General features: G+C 34.8%; 1 protein-coding gene and 1 pseudogene across 2 annotated transcripts; one reads left to right on the forward strand and one right to left on the reverse strand.

Annotated features, from left to right (window-relative positions):
- Positions 1-681: 681 nt before the first annotated feature.
- LOC143590354 (uncharacterized) lies at positions 682-2127 on the reverse strand. The gene is made up of 2 exons (XM_077070858.1): positions 2001-2127; positions 682-1640 (listed from the first exon to the last, which is right to left on the reverse strand). The coding sequence occupies exons 1-2, from the start codon at positions 2125-2127 to the stop codon at positions 682-684; spliced, it is 1086 nt and encodes a 361-aa protein (XP_076926973.1).
- A 3586-nt stretch (positions 2128-5713) lies between these two features.
- Positions 5714-11276, forward strand: LOC143590358 (beta-glucosidase 46-like; annotated as a pseudogene). Its single transcript, XR_013145459.1, has 12 exons — positions 5714-5869; positions 5957-6023; positions 6105-6167; positions 7540-7611; positions 7691-7765; positions 7853-7940; positions 8185-8437; positions 9243-9358; positions 9521-9766; positions 10480-10582; positions 10657-10765; positions 10857-11276. The product of XR_013145459.1 is annotated as a beta-glucosidase 46-like (transcript).
- Positions 11277-16031: the final 4755 nt, after the last annotated feature.

The following is a 16031-nucleotide window of genomic DNA, read 5'->3' on the forward strand; positions in this document are numbered from 1 at the left end:
TTCGATTAGTACATAAAATTACATATTTTTATGTTAACTTAATCGCACAGTGCGTATAATATGTGGCTGTGATACATCTATTTAAATATTCAATCAAGCGGTTAAATCAACTGTATCACATTCGACTCGCCAACTTGACATGATTCTAAGGTAGTCGTTTATACGATTTTCATACAAGGCCCTCCAGCCATAAGCCTCTTCTTTTGCAAATCTCGCCCAAGTAGTAACCAGCAAAGGCACCGGGAAATCCCCTTCAAGTTGTATATATAGCCAATGAGTATCTGTAACATTAGCAATGGCAAGTAACGGATGACCACGAAACAAATCTGGTCCCTCTCTTATCGGGAAAAAGGTCTGGCTCGACTCCATGAGAATCAGAACACAATTAAATGCTTGAGCAACGACGTATCCATGGGCGGGTAACTGAAACCAACGGTTGCGGGGCGCATCTTGAACCGTTTCTAAAAAATCTAACCGGCTACGGGTCGTCTCAAAAAACTCCAGGTGCTCTGTATTTAATCTTTCCCTCCACCAATCTGGGTTCCTATCCATCTCATTCTTCATGGCAACCCTAACCTCCCTCCAACAACTTTGACCCATTCCTAAACCCTCCGCAATTGCCCGAAAGCCGCAGTTACCGTCAGGATTTACGTCTATGATCCTTGAGATGTAAGGGTAACTTCAGCTTGGAACAAGGCCCTTATACCGATTTACCACTGCAACATCTTCCGGATAAACAACTAAAGGAAAACCTATGGCAGCTCCAGTCTCCTTTTTCTTAGACGACCGTTTTGAAGGTTTAGGAGGGGGCATCATAAGCTGTGAATGGGACTGCGGCCGCGAACGCTCCAAGAATGAGGGGGTTTGGTCAGTGTTCTGTGAGGATGAAGTGGGGTACGAGAAAGGGATATACGAGCTGTGCCTGGCGGCCTCGACCTTTTTTGTTTGTTGGTTTAGGTTTGGGCGCCTGCGAGGGTCCTCTCGTTTCTCTGGCTCTTTTTTATTTGAGTTGCCGAGAAGAACGGACCAAATCTTCGATAATAGACTTCTTTTCTGTTTTCGATCTTTACGTATCAAAACCGTCTGTTTAAGCTCTTCCATTTCTGCCTCGAAGTCTTCTTCTTCTACCTGCGGGACCACTGGATCGAAGTCAAGCTTCCTCCAGAACGGGTCTATCGATTTTAGTTGAATAGGTACCAAAGTATCAAGGTGACGCTCCACCTCACAAGCACACGGCAACCCCATAGACATTCGCAACTGGTGTCGGCACGTATGTCCCGACTCGATCATCTTGTCAAGCTTTCCGTACTCCTTTTCTAGTAGTGTAAGAGCCTTGATCGACGCTTTATAATGTAGCTTGTAAAAAACCTGAAGGTTATGGTCTCTCTTCAACGTAATCCGGGATTTTTCAAATGTTGCTCTGATTTCAATCTTCTGGGCTTCTATAAGCTCAAGGGTATAAGCCGCAAGTGCGTGGAGGGTGTTGTTGGCCCCGTTAAGGTGCCTTTTCAAGTTCACGTGCTGACTCTCGACTCGGTTTGTTGTACTCTCGCCGAAGTTTAACCGATCGGCCATCCAGCAAGATACAAACTTTTCCTTGTCTCGTGACAGCCAGCTATCATGGATATACTCCCATACCTCTGAAAACGAAACAAAATTAAACTTATCAAATGTACTACTAGATTAACACTTATTGTATATTAATAATCAGAACGACTTACTTTCTTTCCCAATTTTGAATAACATTCCTTGCAACTTTAAGTAGCTATATTCGTATTTATCGAACGTGGGTGACTCACATAAGACCGTCCATAATAGAGAGAAATCTTCTCTTGCCTCGCTATCATAGATACCCTTCCACTTTTTATTTATATTCTCACGTATGTGCCACCGGCACAGGTTTCTGGTAGCATTCGGGAATACTTATTTACAAGAATTCATCAGGGCCGAGTCTCTGTCGGTGACTATGACGCGCGGCTCAATAGAATCCTCGAGCATACCTTTCAGGTGCTCGAGGGCCCATGTGAAACCCGTCTGGCGTTCCCTAAGTAGCACCACGTGCCCGATACAGAACGACTTCGACGTCGACGTCACGCCAATAAACTGAACAAACGGCCACTTGTACATGTTTGTATTGTAAGTGGTGTCAATCAGCAGCAAATGGGGGAACGCACGCCACATTTTATGCGACGTTTCATGACAAAAGAATACGTCCTCTACGCGGTTTGTGGCAGGGTTCTACCGTGTGTGATAAACGAACCCTTTATTAATCAGGAAGCTTCCAAATACCTGCAACCGGTTTTATTTGACGTTAATATATTTTTTTGAACATCCATTGCAACAAATCAAATTCAAAAACGTGAACCTGCATTGGGGTATCGCCAACTGTATTTTGTCTTCTCCAGCTCTCTATAAGATTGTGTATGTCCTTGTCAATAACGCGGGCTTCGGGAAACTGTCTGCGTAACAGTGGACCTATTTTTGATGTCTTCAAGCCATCCGCATGTAACCTCGCAACCATATCAACCATCGCGTCGGTCATTCTCCTTAGATACGCGTGACCCTCCTTAAAGACGAACGGGTCGTGGTTGTGCGTCTCGTTTGCAGCCTCAAGCTTTCAAAAATTACCAACACGGTTGTGCCTTTCTTTTAGCTTAAACGGACAGCCCTTCTTTATACTGCCTGTACGCCTGATTGTGGCGGTGAGTTTTGGTTCACCGCCGCGATTGCATCCAAGATCCACGGCTCTTGGCCTAGACCGCTGGACAACAACAACACACCCATGCTCCCGACCTCTTTTCTTCGCCCACTCCTCCAGCTCCTCACGGGAAGAAAATAACTGAAACAATATTAACGTCAAATTTAAAACAAGTTCAAGCCAACTACTAATTACAAAATATTTTTATTAAACAAAACAAATTGGCTCGTACGATATCCGTTTTATATGACACCCTAGCCTCGCGAATGTAATTATCACGAACGTCATCAGAATTATGTCTGCCGTAATCTTCATCAACATTCTCGTGGGGGGTTGCAAGAATATGGTCTGGTTCTGGTTGTGACCGATACGCATCACCTACTGGTAATGGGTACGAACGTTGACTACATGAATACGGCTCCTCGGTATTAAAATGGTACGAAGGATGGGCAACGTAATGCGGGTCTACTGATAAATGGTATGACGGCTGACCGTAATCATGTTTAGGATGTGACAAGTACGAACTGCTGCTAGGCGCCAAATATCAATCCGGTTGATCGTGCACAAAATATTCCTAACAAAATATATTGTTAACAAATCTAATTTCAAAAATTAATGACGACGGGTAACCCAAATAAACATGTGACGATACCTGGTTCAAATTTGGTAACGCCCCCCCCCCCCCCCCCCCCGGGTCATAATCTACAAACTCCGGCGGCGCAAGATTCAAATCCGGAATACTTGCCTCGACGTTTGTCCTCGGAAAATAACCGTCAAACATCCAAGATATTTTCTTGAGTTGGGAATTTGGACACTTTGTATGTAATGTAGCAATTAATTTATGTTTTGCATGCTAGCTAATGTATACTTTGTATGTTTGACTTTGTATGTAATGTAGCTAATGTATACCACCACAAGTCTGGGAATCAACCTAAATAATTGATGGTTGTAAACGCAACATTAAGGTCTAAACGCGGCGTGTTTTAGGACAACGACAGACTTCACCAATCAAATCATCCGTCGACATCGTCAAATCAATCACGTCGAATAAACCGCCACGGTAAGGGCTAAACGCAGCGTGTAGTGGGGTGTGCGGTGTGGTTAGGAGGACCCTATTTTTATCTAGCTACTATGCATTGGTGATGATCTAATAGATGACCGCACCTGGTATGCATACGTCCATCAATTGCATTGTTAAAGTCATTGATATCAATGCTGTTGGCCCAACTTTTAATTTTATTTATGTTTTTACAACGGAAACTATTAGCTGTTAAGTTTAATCGCTCATACTTGACTAGTGATTAATCGGATTGGGATAGGACCTTTTTAATAAAAAAAAAGCGCGATACGTTATTTTTTTATTTTATTTTTAAGTCACTGGAATTAGTAGACTATGCTCAATCATTTTCCTTTATTGGTACATGAAACTTAAATCTGTCTTATAACCATGACATATAAAGTAGTTAAACGAGTCGTATTCATATTTGATATTTTTGTTAAACACATCCTGTTAAACACGTTAAGACACAAATTGTCAGCCCTAAAATACACACACAACATTTTTCAAAATTTTGATGTATAATTTTCAAAAATATGAATCAGATTAGATTATAAGTATACTTTTCCAAATACTTTAAAGATTTTGACTGTCTTTGAATGATTACTTATTTTAGGGGCTGATTAGCTCAAATCGTATCGGCAGCCCAGCGATTGGCGACTAAACAGCGCCTAGAATCAACTCTTACAACACTGGTTACAAGATCCTTCTAGGTCATGTTATTCCTAAAACAAGACTAAACACATAATAGCCACATTGTTGCTTAGTTTTTGTAGTTTATTTGATTATTTTCCATTGAAATTAACATCTATAATTTGCCACTTGCTTTAGTTGATTACTTGGACCCGCAAATGTCTTCATTACTATACATGTTTTGTATTTATTTAATTTCTCTGGAACCCTCCTTTTCTTGTAGTCAGTGGAGCCTAACACCAATCCTTTATGATGTGATGATAAGCTTTTTTGTTTGTAATGTATAATTGTTTTCTCAAATGATGTAAAATCATATCCTGTGTTTGTATTCTACATATCACCTTCATATCTATAGACGTTTGCAGTTTTCCATCCAATTACTTCTAAGCTAATAATGTTTGTTGTTACGTGATTGAGGTGGACTATTGGGTGTTGAGGTGGACTATTTGGTGTTAACAGTTAAAATATCTTGTGTTATGTGTGTATCTACATTTATTTACACATACTGTAATGTTGTAACAGTATGTCTACAAGGTCAAGTACTAGCTACTCGAATACTCGTTACAAGGTCTGGCGTCAAGGGTAGTTTCTTTAACTCCGTCTTATTACTAAGAATTGATAAAATGTTGTCAACATCAGCCATAATCACATCTAGTAGTCAACTTGAGCCAGTTTTAACTTAAAAAATACAACATAATTTATATTTCTATAATATTAAAAAAAGAATATCACCTTTTTAACTAATGATTAGCAAATTTTATAATAATTTAGTATTTAAAAATGTATTTACCTTATTTTTATTCTTATTTACTTATTTTGTTATAAATATTAGTAAACTTATGATATTTGACATATATAAATAATAAAATATCCAAAAGTTAATTCTCTTTATATATACAATTTCCGAGTACTCCCAAATCCCAATTACCAAGTCGTACGCCTAGCAACTTTTACAATTACAACCTTGCTATATTGTTGACTAGTTGAGTCATGAGTGGAGCTTAAAAAGTGTAAACTAAAGAGAATCTAGTCGGGCTGACCCACAAAATAAGAGAGATTGATAGTGGGCCCAATGAACATTTACCAAGTGATATATGGAACTGCACAAGATATTTGTACAATATGTCTTCATCGTATGTGTGCTTTTTTTGGAAACCGGCATGTTACATTTTTTTTCTAATAAAGCCGTTAACATCTTTAGGAATATATGCAAGTCACACACCACCTTTCTCTATTCATAACTCCTTCCTCTTTCAACACTTTTCATGAGAAATTTATTTAATCCGTGCTTCCTAATTGTGCTATGTGCATATCTGTCGATTGTTGCATCGTATGATATTGATAGCATTTTAGGAGCCAATTATGGTTTCTCTTCATTTCCATGAAACTTTTTATTTGGAACTGCATCATCTTCTTATCAGGTTTTGTCTACTATTATACATTTTTAGCAGATTCCTTCTCTTTTTTTTTATATATTATTATTTTGTAATTAACATCTATATATGCAGTTTGAAGGAGCTTACCTTGCTGATGGGAAAGGCCTTAATAATTGGGATGTGTTTTCACATAAAGCAGGTAAACAAACTTATCAGTCTGTTGTATGTATTTATCTTCGATACCCGATTAATTTTTGCAGCTATGTATATATATCTTCAGGCAATATTGCTGATGGTTCTAATGGAGATGTTGCTGTTGATCATTACCATCTTTATGTTGTAAGTGCACTGCTTTATGGTTTGATTCTAAAAAATGGTTTTAATCGCTATGCTTTATTCTTTATCTAATCTTTCTAATAGTTATGTCCATACACCCTTCATTTAGTTTGTGGTATGTATAAGAGGGAGTTATTCTTTTATAGTGGTGGAAACTATAAGGCATGATTAACAGCATCTTTCAAGTCCACTTCTTCAAAGCTTGTACTTATAATGTTTCGAAATAAATAAGCGAAATCACGTGCCTATTTGGTTAAATAGCCATATGACCAACGTTTAAAACAACGGCTATTTGCGTATATTTGTCGGTCAAGATGGCTATTTAAAATTTTCTCAGTAAATAATCTAGTGATAATCAATTATTAAAGTTTTCAAAACATATTCTGTTTCATAATATCTGATTATCTACGGGTCAAATAGTCACTTGCACCTGCAACAACATTGATTATCTAAAAGTAAATTAGAATGACCTCTTTTCCTATTTATTTAGTTTCATTTTACAATATGAGTATTCTTTTTCTAACTACACACACATAGGGTTTTGATCTCTTCCAAACTCCGAAAATTTAAGAACTTCAACAACTCCTAATATCCAATCATTTTGTTTGTTTATGTTATATATTTAATGTATTCTGAGGGTAGTTTTGTCATTTATAATCTGTAATTTTGTGATTAGATGTGTAATTATAATTTACATATGTGCAATAACCAAATTGCGTATAGGTGTAATAACCGATTTACATATATGTAATCATAAAGTTACTTATTTTATTTAATATATAAAATAATTATATATTTATTTTTAAGCAATTAAGCATGATAAAATCACTTGTGATGCACATTTTTTTTGCTTTTATTAGAGCACATATAAAATGAAGGCCAATGGATCCTGTTTTATTATTGCATTTTCTATGTGGTGAGTGTAATGATAAGAGATGCTATGTGGGCCTATGATATAACAAGGACCACTGCACTTTTAGCCCTATCTCAGGACAAACAAATCTGCATAACTTCCTTTTAAAAAAATTATCCCTCCAAATCTCCAAAGTTTATCATTGCTTTTGTCGTAAAAAATAATTTCAAAACATACGACTCCCACGGGAAATAATTGGACGACCTAATTAATCAACCTGTTTCTATCACTTAATAAGACAAATAATATAATCAAAAGCAATTATGAGGAGAGAGAATAATAATTTTTCCATTTCAATTATTTCACAGGTCTCACGCATCCGTTAGTCCTCGAATGAGTTAAGAACATTTTTTCATCGTTGTTTTAGTCATTTTTACTAGACATTTATCCTATTTTAAATCCATATTATTTAATATAACAAGAAAAATATATATGAGCTAATCTTTTTTGTTGATATTACAAAAAGATATTGAGCTTATGGAATACATAGGAATAAATACTTATCGTTTCTCCATATCTTGGGCTAGAATTCTACCTAGTAAGTTACATTAGTTTGATTGGTTGGGGCAAAATGATAAGTACATATCATTTATCATCTGTTTGTTTTCTTTCATTAGAGGGAAGATTTGGAAATGTGAACTTTGCTGGAATAAAGTTCTATGATGACCTCATCAACGCTCTCATAGGAAAAGGTTGAATGAAAATTAAGACGACTTTGAAAGGGTGTCCTTGTGTTTCCCAAATTCAAATAATAATAATAATACAAATCCTTGTTTCAGGAATCCAACCGTTCGTGACTTTGACTCATTATGATATACCTCAGGAACTTGAAGATAGATATGGTGGTTGGCTAAGTCTAGAAATCCAGTATGTAACTGTATAATATTAGAGTTTTATTTCAATAATACAATTTACAAGGTTTCAACATTTGAATATTTTTACCCGTCTAACATGTTCAACCCGTTGACGGAATGGTCGGTTTCACTTCAATTTATGTTTACAAGTTTACCGAATGAAGATGAAATATATAACGTCTTTATATAAACGGGTCGAATTTTATACCACGAGTTTCAATGCAAATTTGGATGATGAAACATTATTATTTTTTCAGGAAAGATTTTGTATACTATACATCTATATGTTTCAAATACTTTGGGGACCGGGTCAAGTATTGGGCCACTTTAAATGAACCCAATGTTGCTGTGATTCGTGGTTATAGATCGGGGACTTTCCCGCCAGCAAGATGCTCGGCTTCTTTTGGAAATTGTAGTTCAGGGGATTCTGAGAGGGAACCGTTTATTGCAGCGCATAATATGATTTTATCTCATTCTGCAGCGGTCAGCCTTTATCGGGCCAAATATCAAGTACGTGTTGAAAACAGGTCGGGTTGGTTAGGTAATGGGTTAAAAACAGTTCTGGAAAATAGGTAGTTTTTTGTACAATTCAAACGAGATCAGGCGGCGTCAACCCCTCGAACTGGCTTTTTATACACAAGTTATGATTTTTAGTTTTATAGATAAATAGTTAGCATATCAGATATGTGTAGAAAAGCTATATTGTTTCATTGATTATCTGATTTTTAAATAAAATAATTCAACAGGTACGATCATTATATATACAATTTCTTGGCTTTAGACCCCACCTAATTATTTTTTAGTTAATTACAGAATTATCCCTGTGATTTGACAAAAATAACAAATTTGTGGTCTGACTTTGAAAAGCAACAGGTTTGATATCTATTGACTTCAATTTGTAACTTGTTTGGGCTCTTGCACTAACTTTTTGGTAAATATCATGTTAAATTGAAAAAGATGACAGTTATTATAATTTTAGCATGCAAAACTAAACTGAAAACAGGAGTTAATTACACAATAGTTCTAGACCCCAAATATGTTAAAAAGGTAAACTGTAAGGATTGTTTATGTAATTAGTTAAAAGGGTAAAGTTGTCTTTTAGTAAAATTTAACAAAAGTTAGCGTTAGACCCCAAACATGTTACACACTGAAAACCACATGTAACAAACCTGTTACTTTTAAAAGTTAGACCCCAAACCTGTTATTTTTGTCAAACCACAGAGCCATTTATGTAATTGAATCTATTTTTATTTACCTGTTTTGTAAGTAAACGGGTCAGTTTTTCTAAATCTAATAGATATTGACTGGGTTTCAGGGTCAACAGAAGGGCATTATTGGAATTGTAATGAACTGTGTATGGTATGAGCCCATTAGTAACTCGTCAGAAGACACACAAGCTGCACAAAGAGCTCAATCCTTCTATATGAATTGGTAAGTTAACAAATCCTTGTATATGAATTGTCCGCTTACCTGACTCTCTATTATAATTGGATCCTTTTATTATAATAAGTAACGTTGAGATCATTAAACAAAACAAAAATAAAAAAATATTTTGTCATTTGTTCTGACTCCGTTTTTTAATTTGTTTTATAGGTTTTTGGACCCAATAATACTTGGAAAATATCCAGAAGAAATGAACGAATTTTAGGATCTTTATTACCGGAACTCGGTGATGATCATTTGAAAAATGGATTAGACTTCATTGGCATTAATCATTATACAAGTTTTTATGTAAAAGACTGTTTGCACTCGACATGCGCTCACGGAGCTGGTGTTACAAAGACGGAGGGTTATTATCTCAGAACCGCAATAAAAAACAATATTCCAATTGGAGAACCGGTTCGTTCGTTTAACTTTATACGCACAAATGATCGGACATGAACAATTAAACGAACAGGGTTTTCTGGTTCGTGTTCGTTCATTAAGAAAATGAATATGTTTGTATTTGTTTATGTTTGTTCCACATACGTAGATGAACGAGCATAACTGAACATGTATGAAAAAATATTATGAAATGCCTTGAAAAAATAAAAATTGTGGTTGGGAAGGTTATAGTAGCCAACGCCTTTGGAATTATTCTTAGTAGTAGACAACACTAATGTGAAGAACATTGTGTTGTGCTTAAAATGTTATTAAATGAACAAACACTCATGAAAATTAATGAATGAACAAGACATGTGTTCATGTCGTTTGTTTAACGATATGAACAAAAGTTTTTGTTCATGTTCGTCTGTTAATCTAATAAATGAACATAAACAAACTTCCTACCGAACGGCTCATGAACTGTTCGCTAACGTTTGGTTCGTTTATATGCATAGTACTTAAATATGATTACAAAGTTATATTATTAGAATATCTATAATAATTTTAACATTAAACTTTGGTAATAAAATCAAGAAAAAATTTCTATGCATTCGAATACATTTATGATGCGCTTAGACTAATCCACCATAGGTATGTAAATGGGTCGAAATTGTTACATCAGGGAATTACCATGGGCCAAATGCCAAATGGTAGTTTTAACTCTGAATTATTTTTTATGGTTTATGCAGACCGCAGTGGATTGGCTTTATGTTTATCCTGAAGGAATGGAGAAGATGGTGACTTATATCAAGGATAGATACAATAATACACCAATGTTCATAACAGAGAATGGTTAGTTGCATTATACATATAAATGGATGTGTGACCCACAATGAATTTGTGCTATAAAATTGTTAATTTTATAGGTATTGGTGAGTCAAATAAGCTTGATACAAGCATCAATAGTTTTCTCAGTGACGATAAACGAGTAGAATACATGAAGAACTACTTGGATGCGTTAATTTCTGCAATAAGGTATATTATTCATTTTTCTAGCTATATACATATATAACATGATATGAAACTAATATTAAGACCGACATTGTTGTTACTTAAACTTAATCAGGAAAGGAGCCGATGTTAGAGGTTACATTGTTTGGTCATTGTTGGACAACTTTGAGTGGCTATCGGGGTACACGATAAGATTCGGGCTTTATCATGTTGATTACGCGACCCTTAAATGGACACCAAAGTCATCAGCAGAATGGTATAAACAATTCATACTAAACTTTACGAGTCTTGAAGCGGTAAAATCATCGTAACATGTTATGAATTAAGTTCATAATGCTGATATATGAAGCTAGTAGATATTACTTGTAAGCTTGATAGGTTCTATATGTAGTGTGTGTGCAAGGGTGTTTATGTCCTTTATTGTATATATTGTTATGAGCTTGTTAGAGTTAGCTTGAATCTATATTTGAGGCTCTATTATATAAGGAGGCCTATAATTGTATTGAGTTTATTGAATTCAGTTTGTGCATATGCCTTGCAATCATATCAGGTTCTAATATGCTCGATCAGAATAAGGGTGTAAATTTCTGATAATACGTGAACACTACATGAATCTAAGAGTGAATTTGACGGGTTAGTGATTTGATCAAAACGGGTATGCACATTTACATTCGGGTTCGTACAACTGATACGTTAATCGGAGTCGAAAGCGTAACCAATGGCCAAAACGTTATCGGCTTTGGACACATTAATAACATCAGATGCGTTTATTGGCGTTAAACGTGTTAACCAGCTCCATGGGTGAAACTTGCACCAGGCGCGTAAACTGACCCTTGATTTGCAACCACATTGTACGTGAACTGACCCCAAACAAGCAATCGATGTTAGACGCATAACAGAAATGTAACTGACTGATAATATATAATATATATGTTTTAGGAAAATGAAATATATAAAAATCATTTAGTAAAAATTAAGGGTAGTATTAGTTATTTAATAATTTAAGTTAAATGAAATAGATAAATAATGTAATATATTATTTTAACAACAGGAAACATGTAATTAATTTGATGAAAGAGTAGATGTTTATGTATGTTTTGATCATCTAATGCAGTTCAAAAAATAATATAAAAACCGTAGATCCTCTTTTCCTTAAAAAACACTGTTGCTGAATATCTTCAGATGATCACAAGCAGGGGTGAATCGAATTAGATACCTTTATGCTTCTTGCCCAAATTTTTCACAAATAAATGTCGATTCATAGCAGAAATAATGATTTAAACTTTTCTTGATTGCAGAAAAAAAACATTTCCAATGAAAAATGGATCTGCCGAAGAAAGTATGTGATAATCATATCCAGCTGTATGCTCTAATAGCAATTTTATGGATATCGATTTGTATGTAGTTAGTTGAGTACTAGACAATGTTGAAAGTGTTAAAAGAGAAAGTTGAAGAGTTTAATTAATTAATTAATTAATATTTATTAATAGTTTGAATGTTTAGAGTTATCTGTTTGCAAGTTTGTTTATTTGCATGTTTATTTTATTAGCTTGAGTATCTAGCATGATTAAGAAGTTAATTAGTATAAATATATGGTTAGGGGTATGTAGTTAGCGTGTCAAGAGTTATAATAAACAGAAAGAGTCGTTCCGTGTTCATGTTCTTGAGCCTGATTTCTAACAGACAGATAAAGTAGTGGGTAATATTTCTACTTTACTTATCATTTTCCGTTTTTGATAATCAATGCTCCTCTATGCTATTCAATTACGTACTTTCTTCAAGTTTGAATTGATCCTTGTGGTATTGTGCAATCGTGTAATGGATTACTGCTTTGCTGTAGAGATCGAGAATACAAAAGTGAATGTTATGTAATTAATCCCACCACCAAGCAATCTGCAATCATCCCATCAGTCCCGGGAGGTTATAGTGCACCTAAACCCACACGTTTTTATGGGTCTGATGAGATTGCGCTCACTACAAAGTTGTTTGCATTCGCCATGTAGAGCGTAATGGGGATCTATTTCAGATTTAAATCTACTCACCTGATGCTGGGGAATGGAAGGTTTCTGCTGAATCTGTCTCTGCATATTATTCCACCTTCAACAAAAGACTTTACCGAAATGGAGTTATGCACTGGGTTCCCTATTGTCACAATCACATAAACTTCAAAATCGAGACTGAACAGTTGCAAACAATGTCCTTTCCGGTGGAGATGATTCCATCCGAATCATTTGCAATGTACTTTGGGGAATCTAGAGGTCATATGCATTTTATATCGACTAATTATCGTGAAAATAACACTTTATATATGAACGTGTATGAGATGCTCAGGGATCGTTCCAGGTGGTTTGTGAACTTTCAAGTACAGCTTGATGAGGCTGCTTTCCCGTAGGTGATATATATATATATATATATATATATATATATATATATATATATATATGTGCCAGGTCATTATTTAAATGTCATGGATGTGATTAAAGGTAAAAGGAAAAAAAAGAGAGAAGAAGATGCATTTATGCTACTTCAAATTCCCGGGAAAATGATAAAGTACAGCATTCATCAAATGAGTTTTGAGCAGATATTTCGCTTCCCGGGTAACTTGCTTATGGAAGGTATGAAGCTCATTGACATATCGAAACCTTGTATTCTTTCTAGATATTATTCGTTATTAACGCGTGTTTTAGAAAAAAACTATTTGATACTGACTATTTAAATTAATATAATTAGCTGTAATTGAAGAACCTTGTAAATTTGTTTTTTACATATGAAATTAGTTATCTGGAGTAACTAACATTTTAAGTTTCCACAAGATTTTGATCTATGACCGTTCATATATGCACATTTTTAGTTCAAGTGTTGTCTAAATATACCTAAACACCCCATTAATGGAACTCGAGGGACGGAAATAGCAAGTTTTAAACTTTTGGATTAAAATAGCAAGTTTGAACAAACCACATGGACGAAAACTTAAGGTCCCTCTGGATTTGTTTAATCTTTTGTTATTTGAATATCAAAGGGCTTGTAAGTTGTAATTTAGTTGTATCAAAGTGTTTTGTATTTGTGCTGAAGTTGAACATAGAACACAACAGCAGGTTTGTTATTTAATTTCTGGCTTGATTTATGTAACTATATCAATGAGTTTAATTAGTACAATGACTTGATATCTGATGTTTTGAAATTGAATTGGATAGGTATATGTGAACTTACCAAGATGAGGTTTAGGTAAACTAATATACTATATTGATGTCAAACAGGAAGTTTCAAGTAAATTTCAAGGTTTCTGAGAATTTTGTTTGTCGAATTGAGATAGATTATTAAAAACTGGTTGTCTAGTTATTGATTTATACGACAACATGCATTTTTTAAATAAATAGGTTCATATAATATTCTGAATTTTTAAAAATGGAATAGACAAAAATAATTTTTGTCAGGTATTTTTGCTCTAGAATCATATATCATTACTGCTGAGTGCTGGATATATGAGCAAAGAGCTGAAAGCCTACATGGTTTCTTACTTTCTTTTACATGTTTGACTCTTGAAAGTCAAAAGTCAAACAACAGATTCTGTTAATCTCAAACCAAACAATACATTTGTCTAGTCTCAAACTTCAATTTTATTTTCTCTTTGTATGAAATGATAACCACATTTGGCTCTTATAATGTCTGTTTTGAGTGTCTTCCTTAATGAATTTTATTATTTTTCATGTTTATGAAATTAGTCGGTATTTATTATAGTCGTCAAGAAAGCAGTCTGTATTGTTAAAATTTTGTTCAGTGCAATTGTGTGTTTTGTGCCGAAGCTGTAAAAAAGGTCAAAAAAGTTTGTATTTTTAGAAAAATCTTATTTTGGCAGTACGTTGTATATGTTTGTAAACATCATAAACAGAAAAACTTCTAGCCCTGCTGCGATGCGCACATATGATGTATATTATGTGTGAACCCTCGGGTGGGCAAAAGTGAAATTGCACTAATTTTGACGTTATTTTACTAATCTCGTGAAAATAACGTTAAAAGTGACGGACGGTTAATCAAGCATCATGTCGTGGCGTTGATAGCCGAAAGACAAGGGTACATGCACCGATCAGCCGGTGTCCCGATGATTGAATGCTATGTGCCTTATGTCCAAGGCTTGATGCAAAACTACTATCGAGCCGGGGGTCTCACCGGAAGCAGCCTCTCTATCCTTATGGGGTAGAGGTAAGGCTGTCTACATCTTACCCTCCTCAGACCCTACCATAGCTTTGCTATTGGTGGGATATACTGAGTACGATGATGATGATGATGATGATGATGATGATAAACAGAAAAACTTACAAAAAGTATTTAAGACTCAAGTTTGATAGGTTCTATATGTAGTGTATGTGTAGGGCGTTTCTTTCCTTTAGAGCATTCTCATCTCATCCATCATCTTCTTCCGTATCTTTAAATTTTAGAAAAATCTACTAAAAACTAACTCAATCCCGTCCACCAGGAATTTGTTTACCCCAACCTAAATTATAAAAAAGTTGCTATACCAAGTTACCAACTTTTTATATATACAAAGTTACTATTCATCTTTTTTTTAGATTATTGTGATTGTATAAAACGAGAAATATAATAAAATAGTTGTTTACGAGTAAGATAAAAATAAAAATAATGGATGGGTTGTGAAAGATTTTAAAAAATGAGTATTAAAATTTTAAAAATATGAAGTTTAGTTATATTATAGGGTAATAAATGATGAATGGAATGTGAATATTCTTTTCGTATATATTGTCATGGGTCTGGTAGAGTTAGCTTGTATCTATTTTTTGGGCTCTATAATATAAGGAGGCCTATAATTGTATTGAGTTGATTGAATACAGTTTGCGCATACCTTCTCAACGTTTAAGGTTCTAGCGTGCTCGATATGATTAAAGGTGTGAAATTCTTATAACACGAGAACACTACATGAATCTGAGAGTGAATTTGACAGGTTTGGGATTGGATCAAAATGGGTATACACATTACATTCGGGTTGGGTTTGTTGACATGGTGGGTCCTGGGTTGGTTTGTCTAACCCGTTTTTTTTATAATATATGTGAAAACGTGTTTTAGTTGAGGTTGGGTAGTTTGTCCAAGATTTGAAAGTTAAACGAACAGGTGCGTACACATTTCAATGAAGTAGCCAAACAATGAATTAATAGTTAACTAGAATGAATTGCAATTAACTTAATTCATAGTTTGTTAGTTTCTAGATAATAAGCAATGAATTTAAATTCAATAAAATTAAAGAATATTAGATTTTTTTTTTTTTGAAAGGTGACCA

Source organism: Bidens hawaiensis, unplaced genomic scaffold (genome assembly GCF_021521415.1).
Source record: "Bidens hawaiensis isolate Kalapana, Puna unplaced genomic scaffold, B.hawaiensis_p1.1 tig00038490_1, whole genome shotgun sequence".
Taxonomy (NCBI): Eukaryota; Viridiplantae; Streptophyta; class Magnoliopsida; order Asterales; family Asteraceae; genus Bidens; species Bidens hawaiensis.

What these genes read in the sequence shown, in the direction of transcription:
- LOC143590354 (XM_077070858.1), bottom strand. Translation starts at nt 2,127, where the DNA reads ATGTACAAGTGGCCGTTTGTTCAGTTTATTGGCGTGACGTCGACGTCG. An exon ending in GGCCCTCGAGCACCTGAAAG is followed by an intron (nt 1,641 to 2,000) that starts GTATGCTCGAGG and finishes TTTCGTTTTCAG; the next exon opens with AGGTATGGGAGTATATCCAT.